The sequence below is a fragment of the Seriola dumerili genome, unplaced genomic scaffold, assembly GCF_002260705.1.
Source record: "Seriola dumerili isolate Sdu_G_001 unplaced genomic scaffold, Sdu_1.0 BDQW01000011.1, whole genome shotgun sequence".
NCBI classification, from domain to species: Eukaryota; Metazoa; Chordata; class Actinopteri; order Carangiformes; family Carangidae; genus Seriola; species Seriola dumerili.
The window spans coordinates 2,982,056-3,000,790 of NW_019174266.1; the positions used below are offsets into that span (position 1 = coordinate 2,982,056).

An 18,735-nucleotide genomic window follows, 5' to 3' on the forward strand; every position below is an offset into this window, starting at 1 on the left:
TATCAGATGAGTGTATGAGTGAGGGCCTTAAAATGGGTCCTTCAGTATTTCAATTATGTTCCAAGTAGATGTTTTATCAAATAATTTCACTGCAACCTTTGCTACTAATAGTGTTCCAGCATAGAAAACTGCACTAACTGATATAGTCAATGCTTTTATTTTTTTGCGCTGTAGCAGTTTAGCAGCACCTGCAGGGTTTGTCGTGTTATTGCAGGGAATCACATTGCATTCACTGTATATTCACAAATGAATAACTAAATAAATAATGGTGACCTCATCTCATAATTATGGCTCACTATCTCATAATTACATATGATAAAAAAAAAAAATTTGTAGTGGCAATATAGCCTACTATATCTGAAATTCACATTCACAGAATACAGAACACCACTTGTTAACTCATGATCAGGTGGCAGGTGTAGTCTGCCAAAGGTAAAGGTCTCTGTGACCTCAGAAAACACTTTTTAGCCATCACTTAAGACACACAGCAATTAGGACAACATTTCACACAAATGGTTAATATCTTATGACTCTAAACAGGGATGTGAACTGAAAATAATCTGAGTGACAGACAACCACAAGGCGGTAACTGTAGTTTTTATCTGGGGTTGGTATTTTTAATATATGCATTTATTCTTAAAGTTTTTATTTATTAATCTTTGACTTCTTACCTCTTACTTACCTTTGACCTTTTACTTTTGCTGTTATTAGCAGTAGGTCTGGTTATATTAGTAGTTAGTTTTAATAGCAATCAGCCCTCACATAGGCCTATACAGTCCACTGGTGGAAACAGTGACGGTCATGTTGAAGGTCGTTTCCCCTTTAAATTTAGCTTTTTGTCGATGGTGTTTTGTCCAGAGCTGAGGGGAGGGGGAGGAGGGGGAAAGGTGAAGGGAGGGTGGGATAACTCAGTATGACATATATTCACAGGCAGGAGAAACCCACGCACCCACGCAAACACGCGCGTTTTCATCATGTAGAAGCAGACAGGCAGAAAGACAGACAGACGGACGGACTTCGACCTCAAACTTCATACCAGCATGTAGCCCGGGCTGCTGCGATTGGAAACACCGACGGACGCATCCGGATTCCTCTACTGATATAAAATAAAACCCGCAGGTAAGAAGCTTCTCATCCTGGTCTATTGGCTACTAACGCGGTGAGGTGAAGGATCCTCTTCCCTCCCCCGCGCATCAATGTTTCATGCGCGACCCTGCGTCGAGGTGTTTTTGCAGAGAGGAACTTTTGGTCTTGTGTCGGATTACACTGGCAGTTATGATGCGGGTGTCATAGCTGGGAACGAATCCGCCGGTTTGCAGCAGCAGCAGCAGCAGCAGCTGCAGCAGATCGCCCCGCTGTAAACAAACCCAGCAGACGTGCGGCTGCCTTTCAGCACCAAGGACAGAGCTCCGGAGGCTGCTGCGTAGTTTAACACCGGAGGCGTCTTCTAACAAAAACACAACACAGGCCTTTACTGTCTATGCTATGAATTAAACACAGAGTAATGTCTCTTAAATAACAATCTTAAACGCAAAAAACGAGGATGAGCTGTGCATTTTCTTGTTGCAGCATTTTCCCAGACGCCACAGAGCCCTCTGGGTAAATATATGGTAACTCACAGTATATCTGAATCATCACTAACACCAGGCAGAGAAAGAGAATCAATTTGCTAGTTAAAAAAAAGGACAGATGTTAATTTCTCAATATCAGAATGACCAGGTGGGAGTCAAGTCAGTGTTTTTTATACATGTCATGGTTGTGCACCAAAACAGCAAAATTACAGCATGGAAAATCAGGAGCAACTTCCAGGTTCCAAATGGCTCCTATTCCTCTCTAAATATAGAACCATCTTATCCTGCAGAGAAATGATCAGATGGACAAAATGGTTCAAGAGTTTGTATGTGCAAATTAGGTCTTGGTTTCATGTGTCCTAGCTTTGAGATGTGATAATAATAATTCAGATTTATATGGTAAAATTCATGCAGCAAGAAGTGCTTTCAAATGTGACGGCAGGACAAAAGAATTAGAAATATGTGAGGGTTACACAAATATTTATATTTTTAATTTCTTTGAAATGGACAACTGGCATGTTTGATGAAAGGCATATTCACGTATCTTAGAGGGAAGATAGATATAGAAGACTGGTAGAGGACAATCTAAGAGCGTGCGATGGGGCATAAAATGAAAGACAGTTTGTCATCAAGCCCCAGGTCACTTGGAGCTTTATATAAGTATGAGAACTTTAGTATCAATTCAGAAACAAATTGGAGGTCAGCGCAGACTAACTAGAACTGGCCTAATGTACATTGTGTTTTCAAATAAGTTTAGGGTGTTGAACCTTGAGAAAGCAACATATTACCTGTCAGGAAGAGAAGGTCAGTGAGTTCTCCGCCAGGCTGGAAACACAGACTACTCAGATCAAGTCTCTGTCAAAACAGGCAGATTATCTTATCACCGAGATCCAAAAGAAGCTGAGTGAGAAGTTACAGCAAGAAAAATACATCCATCAGCACTAACTCAAGGCTGAGAATCAGTCTTATGCTGAGTGGGTGAAAGAGGATCAGGAGTTGATCCAGGGGCTGAGGAGTGAGCAGGATGCCCTCCATCAGGAATTGGAGGGCCTGAAAGCAAAACTGCAGGAACTGCCCTCGAACAACCTCGAGAGCTGAAGGAGCAGAAGGAGTCCCTAACACATTTACTGATGCCAGAGCCTGAAGTCTCTGAGGAGAAGCTCCCTAGAGAGAGAAAAAAAGAGGCATCGGTCTGGAAAAGAAACTGCCACTTCCTCATTTTGGCTCTTCATGTTCCTTCCCATGGCATGTTGGTTTCCTCCGATGCCAAATCCCATATGTTCAGGTGAATTGGACACTCTAAATTGCCCCTAATCAATCAGTTTAAAAAAAAGACCACCATCAGTGACAACACAATTTCATTGATTCATTGTACTAATTCTATATAGAATAAAATACAATAATCTCAGCTTGACTCATAAATAGTGTTAACAGTCAACAGTTACAAATACAGTATGTTTTATTAAGGACTTATGGAGTTAATATTTCAAAACATTGAAAAAGGTTTTAGGTTAAAATTTCAAGAAATACACGTCCTACACATCTGACTTTTATTTAACAAATGCTACATGGATACTTACAAGTTACATTTAACAGTGCTTTCTTCACTAACAGTGTAAACATGTTACAGCAAACATTCACATTTAAAATAAATTGCTGTAAGGGCAGGTAAATAGAGTTTCATTTACTGATTGATAGATGGACTGTGACACTGTTTTACAGGAGCAGAAAATGGCAGCCGCAGACACCCTCTGCTTCACTTTGTGGATTGCCACGGTCTTCACCACCGGACTCGGCTGCCCTGAGCTCTGCACCTGCTCAGATAAATATGGCCGCCACTTTGCTGAATGCTCCTACAAAGACATAGCTGAAGTCCCAGATGGTTTTCCTTCTAATGTTACAACTGTGAGTCTCTCCGCTAACAAGATCAGTTTGATACCATTGGGGAGTTTTGACAATGTCACCCAGGTGACATCGCTGTGGATGGCCCACAATGAGATCGTCTCCATTGAACAAGGGGCCCTCACACCTTTGGTTCATCTGCGTAACTTTGACATCAGCCACAATAAAATCGTAGACTTTCCTTGGGAGGATCTGCAGAACCTCACAGCCCTGCATCTGTTGAAGATGAACAACAATGAGATGGCCCACCTGCCGAGGAACGCCTTCTCCAACCTCAAAGAGCTGAGGTCCCTGCGACTCAACAGTAACAAATTTATAACTATTGCTGAAGGGACGTTTGATGGTTTGGTGTCTTTGTCCCATTTGCAGATTTATAGCAATCCTTTTGCGTGCACCTGTTCCCTCAACTGGCTCAGAGCCTGGATTTCACTTTTCAACACCATGTCAGTCGCGGAGCAGGATTTGATTATTTGTGCAAGTCCGGAGAAACTTAAAGGGGAAGTGATCGGAAAATTACCTGAGTCAAGGTGCACAAGCCCAAATGTCACAATACGGACTGAACCAAATATTCATAACACAACCCTCTATGAGGCCAACACATTGATCCTGACCTGTGATTTCAAAGGAAACCCGAAGCCACTGGTCATGTGGAATATTCGCAGCAAAAGCCGGAGGCAGGAGCTGGTGTTGTCGTTCACCGAGGATGACTCGGCAGAATCAAATGCGGACTCCTCACTGTCCCTACACCCTGTCAAAGTCTTTAATAATGGAACTCTTATCATTTCACAGCTTAGGAAAGAAGACAGCGGCAACTACAGCTGCTCGGCCACGAATGAGTTTGGTAGAGCTGATGATTCAGTATCTGTGAAGGTGGTGGCCTCACCCAAACCAACACCACCAACCCAAATGACCACAACACCCACTTACACTGAAACACAATCATCTACACGACGACCAACAGACAAAATATCTATTTTTGATTCTGTGCGTCTTCCTGATGTGAGGAGAAAAGACTTGAACATGAATGTTGTACCAACTGTCCCGCCCACTGCAGAGATTAATTCGGAGTCTTATGAGGAGGAAACAAGATATCTGTCACGTGCTAGTAAATGTGGCCTGACAGCAAATACAAGATACATATCTAGCCATGTCTTTAACGGGAGCCTGGATGATATAAAGCAGTACACATTTGACTTTGGTGTCATTGCATTAGGGGTGTCAGAAACGGAGGCAACAGTTCGACTCAACCCTCTACTCATACCCAGAGAGAAGAGCGCCAATCGGGCCGCCACTACTGCCACATCTGAAAGCCTCCTCAGTGACAGCGAAGAGGACCACGGCCCTTCAGACGTCTCTGAAGGAGTCCACTCCAGTGGCTTGTATCTGTGTGTTACTGCTGATCGCAAACACTCAGCTGTGCAGTGGTCGAGAATCAAGGAAGGCGTCAACACTTATCTGTTCAGCGGTTTACGCCCTGGCACCAACTACTCCCTGTGTCTGACCTACAGAGGGGAGGACTGCGAGGTCCAGGTGCTGTTCACCACCAGGAGGAGGGTGCCAAACCTGCTGATCATCATCTCGGTCAGCATCTGCCTCCTGACAGTGTCTACTGTGCCTCTGCTCGGCGCGACATGCTTTCACCTGGTGTACAAATATCGCAGCAAGACGTACAAGCTGATCCTGAAGGCCAAAGACCAGTACCACATGGAGAGGAACCTCACCGCCAACTTTAACATCCATGCATCTCACACTGACTCTCAGAGAAAGATTAATGTCAGTCAGCTGGACGAGGAGGAGGGGGAGACGGAGAGCAGAGACGGAGATGGAGAGAAGGAGGCGGATACAGAAGAAAGTGTGGTGACTGAGTCATTTACTTTGTCTCAGTGTAGGGGGAATTTAGACGACTGTGAGGTAGGATCCGAGTACAGTGATAGGCTGCCTTTAGGAGCCGAAGCAGTGAATATTATAAGCAACTACAAATATCCAAATCAGTAAATGCTGAATGTTTCTGACGTAACATAATTTACATTCAGTTACAAGGTAAAACAGGTTTATTTTGTTTTAAATTTGTGTCAGTGGTTTAGGTTCCCTTTAGCCTTTATGAAAGCTGCCTAGCACGCCCGGTTCTAGACTGCTCTGATTGGGTGGGGCATTAAGAGATGTTGACTGGTTTCTAACTGCGAGACTTCAAGACTCATTACTGGGCTACTCTGAGTGTTATTTAGGACTGTAATCTTTTAACATGCATTGTTTTATGTTACCTAAAACTAAAGTAAAAGAATCTAATAACACATAAGCCCATAATGTATTTAATTTGGAATTAATTGGTTGATTTTGGTGTGGTCCTCATATGGAAACCGATACACTTGGCATCCTAAAGATGCTATTTATTTTAATAGACTTATCATATATCATTATTATCACCATAACATGCTTTTCTACTGTAGTAAAATATCTTTTCAGTAACAGTAGTTAGTGACGATTGACGTGCTGATGTCAGTGTAGTGTCTCATCTCCAGTCTGAACTTTCTGTTACTGGTAGAGTTTATTGCTGCTCTGTCTCAACGCAGTTAAAGTTGTTTTCTTCATCACAGTGACTTACTACCCACTGTACATTTAAACTTAAACTAGTTCTGCTCCAGCACTTATAGATCTCTGCTCCTTTTAGCACATTAATTCAGCTGTTGTTTACATGCTACTCAGATGCTAGTTAGCTTAGCTTAGCAGTTAGCACTAGCTTCTCTCGCGCGCGCGCTCGGTGTTTCTTGAATTAACAGATGAACGTGTTCATCAGAGTGTGGTGTTGTTGTAAATTCAGTGTAGACGACTGTGATGTTTATTACATCTTCAGTGATGTGTGCTGTCTTACCTTCGACACACGGCTCAGCTAGCTAACCGGAGCTTTTTCTAATCTGTGACCGTCTGTGTACACAACAGCCTTCAGCGTGATAGGCTATTAGTCGTGACGTGTAACCAATCAGATGGTGCAGTGGGCGGGACATTTCCCTAGACCTCAGAGTGCTGACTACGGACCAAAGACAGACGCAGCTAAAGTACCGCATTTTTTAAATCAGTTGTCGGTTAAAAAATAATATTTGGAAAATGCTGAATAGCCCTACTATTCAGTTATTTTTTAAATTCTGGGATGAAGTGGGACGATTTGGTGCGGCAGTTGGAGCATTTGGTGGGGCATTGCCAGCACCACCCCCCGTGCCCATGCCCATGCCCATGCCCATACCCATACCCAGAGCTGGGCCCATGTTAATGAGTAAGTAAACAGGCAGGACTCAGTTCACCTGTAATTAAGATCACAAAAGCAACAGAATGAGCAGACAAACAGGAACAGACGGGTGAAGCAAAGATAACGCAGGGAAAAGACAAACAGGCAGAAAACAGCTACAGATGAACAGCAAGGTACTGGGCTGGTTTAAATACTGCGACTGATTGGGGAATGGTAAACATGTGAGTAGGTGGGTGTGGGGAGTCAGGTGACTGGGGACGGAGGGAAAACGGAGGGAGGGAATGGTAAGGCCTGCAATCAGAGGAGAGTTAGAAAAGGGGAAAACAGGCAGGAATGAATGAAATCATGACTCCCATCCAAATGGGTCTCAACTGAAAATTATCAAGAAAATTATACACAGCATTTGGTGGGGGCTCCCCACCCCCACCCCCATGCCCATGACTAGAGCCTAGAAATACTGCTTTGTTCTACAGTGATCTCAAGGCTCAAAATATATTTATTGGCTTCAAACCACACCCAAAGCTGAAACACTCAGTGGCTGGATGCAGCTGCCCGGCTCTATCAACTGTCAGGGGAGGTTTTCCAGACAAAAGTCTTTTAGCAAAGGCTGAACAAGACCTGGTGTGGGCTGTGTTAATCTTGTTACCCAGACTCTGTTGTAGCTGGGAACATCTGGGCTTGTTTTCATCCTTCTAAGGCAATTTTCTGTTATTCATTTATGTACACTTCTGGAAAACAGTTTCCACAAACAACACCAGAAAATGACAAAAAAAAATAAAAATCAGACATCAAAGTAGAAAAAGCAGCAATGTCTCTGCAGTTATTAAAACATATGATATGACTGCTAAATAAGACTGAGGAAACAGCTATCGCACTACCAGCTTTGGTCATTTGGTTGGCTTACTAGAAAGCACATAGAAACTTTGCACCTTCACCACAACTGCACAATCCTCAAAGGTTTTATTTTTTAAATCTGGATCCAGACCCTGCACCAAAATACACATAGTGATAGACAATCATTGGATACCAGTCCAGCCAAAATGTTCAAAAAAGGCCTTATCGCTCTACATTAAGAAATACTGTAAACAAATCCTGGAACTAAAGATGTTTTTTTGGACCAAATTCCAGTAAAATCTATTAAAATATTTTAAATATATCCCACTAACTATATATATATAAACAGCAAATAAAACTGAAACATATATAACCTTATAGGTAGAGGTAATATTACATTCAACATACAGGCTTTTTGCGAAACTTCCATCATCAATCTGAGAGTTTGTCCACAAGAACCACAGATTGCCAAAATGTTCTTGCACATTGAGGAGAGTCCATGAAGTCAACTCTGAAACAACAGTAATGAGTCCTCAGAGGCTCTGTTGTCCACATGTGTTTCCAATTACACTGGCTGATTAGACCACTTATCAGGTTGAAGTTGAGTGATGTATCCTGGGAAATACATCTTCTACAGATACCAAACTCTATGAACTAACAAAAGTTATAACGTTGTTAATTGTTCCACCATAATAGATGCAATAAAGATAATCGGAAGTTTGGCAATGGAAGTTAAATCATCTGTGTGGGTGGACTACAGTTTGAATGTGTAGGGGCTTTAATTTTCTTTTTTCTTTTCTTTTTTAATTTAATTAAGTCTCTAATTAAGTGTTATTATATGCCCAAGTTAATTGTTTTTCTCAGCACAGACACCAACAAGAAGAAATGAAAATCTCTGTGAAGAAATATTCTTACTAACTTTATGGTTATATATTTTTTTATTGCCTCCATGTCTGTTTGTTCAGAGCGTCTTTGTTCAACCTGTGTAAGAAAACGACATGACCACACAACGAACTGACCTTATTTCTGCCGTCCTGTGGTTACTATCAAACCACGTTTGACAACAAAAAGACATGTATGTTACAACAAATAACAAAGCTTGTGTCACATATGAAATGATGAAGAATAATGTAAACTAGATGTAAGCAGTAGTAAATGGACTAACTGTACCTAAAATATACCAATATTCTGCTTTAAACTACTCACGGTAAATGTGTGCTGTCGTATCACTGTAGGAGTGAAGTAGCTTAAAAAAATACAGACACTCAATCTTCTCAGAAGGGAGTTTAAATGTTTATAAAATCTGTGTCGTTTCAAAGAGAAAACTGTTGTGTCCTGCAGCTGTGAGCTCTTTGTCCAGTAATACTGTGAACATTTCCTATGAAGATAACCTGTTATAGCTCTCTGTCACGATGTTAACATGTGGACAAGTTAGTTCAATATTATCCACCAAGTCTACTTCAGTGTACAACTGTAAAAGCACTAATAATGAGTGTGTACGTGAAGTGATTGCTCAGTTGTATCTGGGTCATGTGTCCATCCTGCTGTTTTTTCCCAGAGTAGCTACTGTGTTAGAAGATCTGCATGCTGCCTGTTGTTGTGAGCCGCAGTATGCTGTGTCTTGTTTATATGTTTTTTGACTTAAAGGTGAACTTTGGGTCAGTGTTTGCTGCTGTACTTTTCTGTTTTACACCCCTGTAATAAATGAAATAGTATGTTTTTACCAAAGTGTTTAAATCTCCTCACCGACTCTCCTGATCCTACGTGCCTCAATAAAGTTTGGACAAAACAACCCTGATAACTGTTTATCTTTTTGTCTCAACAGGACCAGCATACAAACAACTACATCTTAGTTAGCTAGTTAGCCGGCTAGTTAGTTAGTAAGTTTATATTTCGATGTGGTGCAAAACATTGAGGACATCCCACATGGGATTACAAGAGACCAGAATAAACCAAATGTCAAAGTAACCACAAGACCACGTCCTGTAAGACATATACAGTATTTAAAATACTTAAATTCAATGTGTCAGTAACTAGTGTTTTTTTTAAAAGCATAAAAGCATTCATATAAAATTTGTTTCATGAAACAGTTTTGTGTGATTTGATGTTTTATCCACAAATAGAGCCTTTTAGGTAGTAAATTTATTAATCATTATTTATTTGATTTGTTTGAATGATAAAATAATGGCTTCATAAAAGCCTTGATACATCATGAATAAAATGATGATAAACAGCTCAAATAATACCTCAAGTAAGAGAAGGATTAGTAAAAGACTTAATTAAAAAGGAACAATAATAAATAGATGAAATGATCATTACTTTGTAATTAAAAGGCATAAACAATTAAATACATCAGCAAAATGAAACTAAATCAATTACTTGATATTTAAAGAGATTTTGTAAAACAATCAGTTTTTAAAAGCAATATAAATGAAAAAAAAACAAATTTAACAACATACTTTCTATTGGAGCCTTTTATTTTTCTCCAGCAGTCACTTGTCACATGTTAAGAAAACTTTATTTGTAAATCCATTAAAACAGCATATAGGAAATAAAAGGCATCATGTAACAGAAAACTCTCATCTGCCATATTCATGTTATAATGTGCAATAACATTTATATTTGTTATAGTATGGTATAATATAAATATGGTAGTTATATTACATTTAAATCCGTAGCCTAGCAACCAAAGGTTATTCTGGAGTAAGAATAAAGTTCTTGTGTTTTTTCATGTTATCACTTCACACAAGTTGATAAAATTCTACCATCCGTGATCTTACAAAATCCTCTCAGCGAAGAGAACAGAGAACATGCAGAGAACCAGCATGTGCTGACATTTCTGCATTAACCTGGGGCAATAATAGACTCATGTCCGAGCTCTAATCGATCCTCTGCTCCAGTTCTGATGCTGACATTGATCAGCTCTGTCAGTCTGTGCAATGTCAGTGTGGAATTACTAAAAGGCCTCTAGACTATTGCACAAGCGTGACACAATTACAGTTAATTTTAATCAGTAGCTGGGACCTGATTCATGTTGGAGCTGATGGGAAGACATATAGTTATATTTTATTAAATGCCACCAGCTTCCTGGTGAGTGATACTTTTTATTTTAAGTTTCGAAGCTTTTTTTTCACATGTGAAACCATTGCTACTGGGGCTGAGAGGCATCTTAGTACATCAGTAACAGGTGGAGACAAACTCTAAAGCCAGCATCAGTCTGTAGAAATCCCACAGGTCCACAAGACATTCAACCACTTATGTGAAGGTGAATAAATCACATCAGGAGCAAATTTCAAGCTTTAAAAAACTGTGCTTAGGACAACAACAAATGTTCTGCTGGCTTTGAGTTTATCACCATGTGCCTGACTTGACCTACATCACAGACTCTGGATAAACCCTGACTGATGATTTAGGTTATTCTAGTGCCACCAGCTGGACCGAGCAAAAATCTGGTATGACAGCGGTAGTATACTCCAAACAAGATCACACTGGACGTGTTCACACACAAAAACCAAATGACAGCTCTGTGTTTCGTATGGATCACAGAGCCAGGTGACACATTCCCAGTTCTTGACTAAACCTTAACCAAATGTTTTAGTTGCCTAACTATAATCACATCTCAGCTGTAGTTAACCATAACCTGTCCTGAACCTTGGACATAGCATTGTTGCCACTGGAAAAGCAGGAATCTTAAGAATCATTCAGTATTGGCGATATAATAATATAATAATAGTAATAATAATAACAAAAAATAATCAAATGGACTCATTCATCACCCAAAATATAGTGTTGAATGTGATTGGTTTCTACTTTCCCTGTGAACTGTTTTGTCTCTCATGTAATATGACTTTGTTTGGAGTAAACCACCAGCTCTACGGTCTAGATCAGGGAGCTCAGTCAGTTTTATCTTGGTTTGTTGCGGTCTCCGTGGACTGGTCAGGCTCGGGGGCCTCCTTCTTGCTGCCTTTCTTGGAGCTGATTTTGGGGGTGCCGTTCAGGATGCTCTCCGAGGTCTGCAGCGTCTGGAAGTGCTTCCTGGAGCCCAGCAGGGACGGGTTGTTGACCAGCGTGTAGAGCAGCTGCCAGCGAGAGCGAATCCTCCGACTGCTGGTCGCCTTGCTCGGCCGGTTCTCCTGGATCCCTGAAAGCATGAAGGAGGAGCAGGCTGTCAGGGCAGAGGGAGACACCAGACTGAAAGGCTGAGGGTCGATGAATGTACTGCAACTCTGGTTACTCCAATCACTGCGATGTTCATGTTTTATAAATATGAATAAATGTGGAAGATTGAAACAAGGTGAATCTGTTATTTGTTATTAGATCAATAATTTCAGCTCTGGTCTTGTTCTGGGGGTGGTGGGTCTAGAGATCCTGCTAAATGTTTGGATGCTAAGTGAGTGGATGACAACATGCTAACAGGCTAACTGCTACATGCTTTCCAACCAGCTTTAACACACTGTTCATAAAGTCTATGATACCAATGTTTGCATGGGAGAATGATAACAAGCTGAAATGCTAAGTGCTAACTGTGACAGTTTAATGTGATAGGGGACGTTAGCTTACTGGCCTGCAAAAACATGTTTCATTTTAATATTATCATTATTCATTCTTTTCATAATAAATGTCCAATTCATTCTTTTCATAATAAATGGCCAACATATATGTGTGTGTGTGTGTGTGTGTGTGTGTGTGTGTGTGTGTGTGTGTGTGTGTGTGCAGTCGGGATCTATACCTTCCTCCGCGTCTCGTATTTTCTGTCCAGCTCTGCCGCCCTCGATCATCATGTCCAGCAGCAGCCCACAGAAAGCCTTCACCACCGGGTGTGACTGACTCACCTCCACCTTCAAGAAGTGGGTGTAATATCGGTAGGCTGGATGGGGTCAAAGGTCACAGAGCATAAAGTCAGACTGAGACCATTGCCGGATAATATCTTCAATTCTGTGCGCGCATGTTTTCTTTGACCACAAAACTCAAACTTCATATTTATCGGTTAATGCTGTTTTATCTTTTCATCGTCAACAAATCGCCTGAAGAAACCAAAACCAATGATTCATTCATCCAACTAATAAACATCGTCTGGTTGCCGCAGCCTGAGAGCTGATGCATATCTGCCACAGAACTGCATCATGTGCTTAAAGTAATTTAATAGAAGCCACACTGTTGTACCTGGGTCATAGGACTCTGCGGTGCGGTGCAGCAGACTGACGTCGATACGACCCAGGTGGATGATGTTGTACAAAGCTGTTATCACCATTCTCCATATTGCCACTATCACTCCCACCAACGTGTTGATGAGGAAGAGCAGGTAGGTCAGGAGGAAGAGACTCTCTCTGGAAATCACCATAGAATGTGTCAGAAAAATTACCTTAGCATTTTACACATGAAGAAGAGTTCACTTGTTATTGTCAGTATCAATCAGCCTGAAACAAGAAATACAGCTGGCTACAGCTTTCAATCTGTAGGAGAAGAGTTGAGTATTTACCAGACAAGGAGAGTCTAAAGACATATTTCAAGTTGCATGATGGGAAGTGAGAACTTTATTGAATTGCAATACTAAATCAACGGAGTAACTATTCAATAATAATTTCTGTACATTTGTATTTCCCAATAAAAAGGACTAAATGGTGTTTCAAACTGCACAATTCACAAAACACAGGATCAGTTGTTATGTAAAGTTGTTGTCTAAATTAAACATATTAGAGTATAAAAATACTGGAATTTATATTTTTATTTCTTGGCTTAAAAGTAATTTAAATTCAATATATTAGAGTATAAAAATACCGGCATTTACATATTTATTTCTTGGTTTAAAAGTAATCTTAATTAAATATATTAGAGTATAGAAATACTGGAATCAGCTTACAAAATACGCAGCAGTCTTTTAATTGTAAAATCAAACTACCCCATGCCCCCAATTACAGCTCTGACATAATTAACAATCAAATCATTGTAATATCTCAATGACAGAGTGATTTCTCTAATATTCTACTGAAATTGATGTTTTCCAGTTTGTAAATGTCACAAAACTTACAGCACTGAGAATAAAGCAGTTCAGTGCGCGGAGTATCAGATGGAGAAACATATACTCTATCTATTAGCTTCTTTTAAAATAAATTAGCACAATTTACAACAGTTATAACAAATACCTTTCACAGGTAACTCGAGCATAACTTTACACAATTAATTTCTATTTAATTGATTATATTATATTCTAATTATATTCTGATCAGCAGCACAAAAGAAACCTAATATTGCCGGCTTCTCATACCTGTGGTTCAAGTCTCTTGTTCCAGCTTCCTTTTTGATGAAAGCAAACTTGGCAGTCACATGCTGAAGCACTGTCACCAGTGTCAGTGTGACCCAGGCAGGCCTGAGACGTCACAAACCACAGTGATGGAAAGGAAAAAAAACAAAAAAGAAGAAGTTATCTCTGTTCTGATCATTAATTAAAAAGAATAAGAGCTACATGTGACGTTGCCGACTCACCATGCCTTTCCTGCGATTTCAAAGACGATGATGTTACGGCCGTGAAAAATAGGGATAATGATCAGAAACACCAGGAACAAGAAGCAGATGAAAAACACAACAGTCTGGATGGCCATTCCTGCAGCGCAGCACAGAAACAGGCCGTTATTAACCATAAAGTCAAACACATTTCTGGATATATTTTCTTTCTTTGTTTTTCATCGAAGCAGTTTATTAAAAATTTGAAAAATCAATTCTGCCATTTCGTTCATTAATCCTATTATTAATTAAAGGATAAGAGAAGCATTATTTTATATGTTTTCTTACTGTAAATAAATCCCACGAAAAGACCAAAACCAACAAACCGACTGTCAACTCAAAGCTCTGGTTCCCCAATATGTCATTTTTTCAAAACGTCTCACAAACACACTGGCTTTTTGCAGACTTCACTGTGCTGTAGAATTAATTTTAAATGAATAAAACCGATCTCAACTCAATGACTATTGTGAAAACCTGTTTTTAGAACTTTAATAAAAAATAATAAACTGAAATCTCTTATTATAAAAGTATTCAGACCCTTTGCTGGTCAAGAATGGGACAAAGAGCCCAGATTCAGGTGTGTAAAGCTTGTAGAGGTTCATACTCAAAGAGGTTTCTACAGAGCACTGAAATAAGGGTCTGAATACGTTTGCAAATCTTCACTTTGGATTATTGAGTGTAGATGTGTTTTTAATAGTCTTTCTCTGAACAACAGTGGCGCTGTATGGAACAGAGGAATAAGATATGATTCTCTTTCGCATCAATTTAATTAGTTAGTTCTGGTCTTTTCATTGGATCCGTTGGAAATATTCCTTTATTTGTTGTAGAATATTACAAGCTTTATCCTGAAATGAAGTTTGAATCAATGATGATTTTCAGCTTTACCAAAGCAGACGATTGCAGCCTGGTATCCTGTCAATCCCATCCAGCAGACGATACCAGGTTTAGATGGAGAGATGGTCTTCTGGCTGTTATAGATGTTGTAAATGTCTCCCTTATACAGGCCTTTCAGGTTTGACCTACAACAAGTGAAATCAGTGATACATCAGGCAAGAGGGAATCTAACAGACACAACACACAGCACAGAGAGATGTGGGTGGGGTTACATCGGGACGCTCGTCTTACTTCTACAGCAACATTTAACAGTCCAGTTCCCACTTGGACATGGGCATGAAAAAAAAGTAGTAGTAGCAGAGTAAAGTTAGAAGTTGAGCCTTCTAGTTAGAAAAACAAAAACAAAAAAAAACATAAATAAAGCAGGAACATTTACTATCAATAGTATTTAAATTATCACATCGTTAAAAGTTACTGAGGAGAACTCGAGACTCATCAAGAAAAGATAATCGACTTAATCTAACCAGAGACACCTGTCTATGGAGTGTTATTGCACATACCTGTGGAGAACCATGGACCTCATGAGCATGATGAGACTAACCAAACAAGACAGGGTCATCGCACACAGGTAGCACACTAACAAAAGAAAGACAAAAGAAGTTATTGTTCTTTTCTTTTTCTTTTAAAGGTACAGAGTCAGATTTTGTTAAAATGCTAAAAAAAAAAAGTTTCCTCACACACCTTCCAACAACCAGGTGTAGAAGGTCACGATCTTGACGACCTCCATCCTGTTGTCTGATAGGACGATCCCGAAGCCCAGTAACAGGAAGGCGATGTTTTCATCGATACCAGCACGGACAATATGGAGAGTGGGGACCACCATCACGACCAACAGCAACGCCGTCTGAAACCAAGTCAAGTTACAACATGGTGTGTTTTCTGCTCCACAAACATAAACAGCAGTAAATACATTTTTATCAGATGGTAAAACATGATGATGATGATGATGATGGCTGATGAAGGACTTACATGATATATCGCCACTAAAGCAACAAACGCCGACACCGCCAGCTTGAGCGGGAAACGAAACACTGAAAGACGGAATGAGTTATTGTCTCTGGATTTCAGTCGCAGCCATTTACCATCACCACATCCCTTCAGACCTTTAACTTATAAGATTGGCTACAGTCAATGTGTCGTTACATTTTAAAAAATCAAGAGAGAAGGTACTCACCTTTTTCAGGTATATAAATATAACTCTTCGGCACCTCCAGTATTCTCTCTGCCAGTGTTGGTTTGTCTGTAGCTGAAGAGCTACAATCATGAACAGATCATGTGAGTCAAATACAATATAAACGCTCTTCCTTTCAATTTAAATATAATGACAGTTGGCAGAAATTAAGATGAAAAAGTAATACATTTTATTGCCCTAAATCATTTTAATGAGGTAATCTAAATGAATAAGCCGTAATTTGTAATGTGTAACTCTATAATCATAGAATATAAACAATATAAACAATAGAATATAAACAATGCTACAAAGTTAAAGTCCATTTTGTTAAATTACCAGTGTTTACACCTGTAACCAGCTGCATCTTTTGGAGAATTTTAACTTCAGTAAAACATCATATGTTCATTGATGTGGGGAATTTCAGTTTAAGGGGATTAGAGAGTCAATATATGAAATTGTTTCAAAGTTTCATATGTAACTTTCACATGTGCTTTTATTTTATGATGATGATGATTATGATAAAAAAAAAAGTAGATTTATTCTGAAAGGTAGTGGGAGGAAGGAAAGTTCTGGTATATATGAAAGAGCGCTTCAAACCTCACACCTGTGGTTTTTGGGAGGGAAAAGCACAGGTGTCAGTGATTACTAAAATAACGAGGACATTTCATTTAGGTGATGGGATCCTGGTTTTGTTCATACTGGTCCGCGATCACGGTGAACTGGGACACTGTTCTCCTGCGTTTTGTAAGATCTGTAAAATAATACCATGACCTAGATGTGTCATGAAACTAAACATCATTGCTTTAGCTCCAATCACCTGACAGCGGACGACTTTTTCTTGAGAAGTGACTTCACGTAGTCGTTGTAGTAGCTGCTGTCGAGGTCCTGTGAGCAAAACAAAGAAAAACTAGACTTACAATGAGTCACTGTATGAGGAAGTAGCTAGAGGATGTTATTACGATAAGGTCAAAGGTCATGTGTTTCAATTTCTTGATAATTTCCGGTGGAAAACTTTTGACTCTCCATTTGGACCAGAGTCATGATTTATTCATCTTCATTTAATTAATTCCTGCCTGTTTTCACATCTTCTAACTCTCCTCTCGTTGCAGACCCTACCACGCCCTCATGACCTGCAGTAACCTCTGTTTTCCCTCCGTCCCCATTCACCTGACGCCCCACACCCACCTGATCACCTGTTTCCCATTCCCCAATCAGTCACAGTATTTAAACCAGCCCAGTTACTCTGGTCTCAGTCCTGGTGCCTCAGCTGTCTGTTCCTGTCTGTTCTGTTGCTTTTGTGATCTTAATTACAAGTGAACTGTTTTCTGACCCGTTAAAACCGCACTGGATCAAAACCACTGACCAGGCCATGTAATATTTAAATTGCCCCACTGCCACTTGACAAAAGTAAAGTCACGTATCGCGAAGCGTCGGCTTGAGGAGGAGTTTAAGCAGTAGGCAATTCCAAGAAGACAGAAACCATATTCATTCCCTGAAATTAAAACTGGGTTTCGAGCACTGAGCATGGTTGAAAAGATGACCTCAAAAGATATCCGTCATTCTCTTTTGGATGAGCTGTGTAATTAGTTTGAATAAAAATAGGTAAAAATACAAGTTAAAAAGATTAATGACTGAAATTTCTGGTTTTCCTGTTTGTTTGTTCTCACCACAGGGAGCTCTAAATCTAAATCACTGACCAAAACTGTAGACAGATTAAATCTGCTGTTGAAACAAACTCATTTATTTGAAAGGGGGAGGGGGGGGATATCACCTCCCTTGTCATAATCTGCACAAGGACGCTGAGTTAAACCCACTCTGCTCTGAACAAGCTGCTTACAGTAATCATGGTTATGATTTACATAGTTGAAATTCATGTTTCTTGCTTCAGTTGCACCAGAGACAGTTTACACATAAATCATGAGGCAGAAAAAATGCTTGACTATGTTTTGTCCTGGCTGTATGTTGACGTCCATGTTGATGTCTTTTCTCACCTCATCAGTCTTTGGTCCTTTGACAAACAGCAAAATAAACTGGACACAGAGATATGCCAGGCAGGCCAGCTGAGGCAGACTCGCAAGCAGAGCATAGAACTTATAGATCTGCGAAGAGGAAAAAATGTTAAAGTGTCAGTTTTTGTTCATGTGGTTTTTATGTGTTTCAGCTGAAATTAATGTCATGTTCTGATTAGTCTGACTAATCCACTGTCAGCAGTTTTCATTATTTTCTACTGAAGCTTAAAGCTGCACCTTTTGACATTTGTTTTACTTTTATAAAGATTATTATGCCAAAGTAATGTGTAATTTTTGAAGAACCCGAACAGGACTGACTGCACTCCACAGCTAGCCTTAGCTAAAGCTAACTTACCAAGTTTTTCCTCTTTCGTGTGACTTAAAATGAATTTTCACGCCCCAATATCTTAGTCTTTGAGATTTGTAATGCCACATGTAAAACAGTGTCTCGAACATAATGGATAAAAGTAACACAGATCTAGAAACTAATCCTGCTAATATAGTTTAGACTTGAGAACAATAACTTATCTGGTTTATCTAGCAATGATAGTACTCAGAGTAAAAACAGCCTAAAATTAAGGCTTTACAACTTACAGTATAAGTTTTCAGTTT

The 18,735-nt window shown here is 39.8% G+C and overlaps 2 protein-coding genes across 2 annotated transcripts in view; one reads left to right on the top strand and one right to left on the bottom strand.

Annotated features, from left to right (window-relative positions):
- Window positions 1–3,302: 3,302 nt before the first annotated feature.
- On the top strand, window positions 3,303–5,468 carry LOC111223005 (immunoglobulin superfamily containing leucine-rich repeat protein 2-like). Its single transcript, XM_022746961.1, has one exon. The coding sequence runs from the start codon at window positions 3,303–3,305 to the stop codon at window positions 5,466–5,468; it is 2,166 nt and encodes a 721-aa protein (XP_022602682.1).
- Window positions 5,469–9,942: 4,474 nt separating this feature from the next.
- LOC111223012 (stimulated by retinoic acid gene 6 protein homolog) overlaps window positions 9,943–18,735 on the bottom strand; it is a 20,144-nt gene continuing 11,351 nt past the window's right edge. The window contains exons 6-17 of the mRNA XM_022746975.1: window positions 18,106–18,213; window positions 16,932–16,999; window positions 16,118–16,197; window positions 15,913–15,974; window positions 15,625–15,787; window positions 15,444–15,519; window positions 14,935–15,068; window positions 14,032–14,149; window positions 13,814–13,915; window positions 12,712–12,875; window positions 12,278–12,415; window positions 9,943–11,689 (exon numbers count right to left, since the gene is read on the bottom strand). Of these exons, the coding sequence (XP_022602696.1) occupies window positions 11,442–11,689; window positions 12,278–12,415; window positions 12,712–12,875; window positions 13,814–13,915; window positions 14,032–14,149; window positions 14,935–15,068; window positions 15,444–15,519; window positions 15,625–15,787; window positions 15,913–15,974; window positions 16,118–16,197; window positions 16,932–16,999; window positions 18,106–18,213 (1,461 nt within the window). The 3' untranslated portion in view covers window positions 9,943–11,441. The remainder of the gene's footprint in view (window positions 11,690–12,277; window positions 12,416–12,711; window positions 12,876–13,813; window positions 13,916–14,031; window positions 14,150–14,934; window positions 15,069–15,443; window positions 15,520–15,624; window positions 15,788–15,912; window positions 15,975–16,117; window positions 16,198–16,931; window positions 17,000–18,105; window positions 18,214–18,735) is intronic.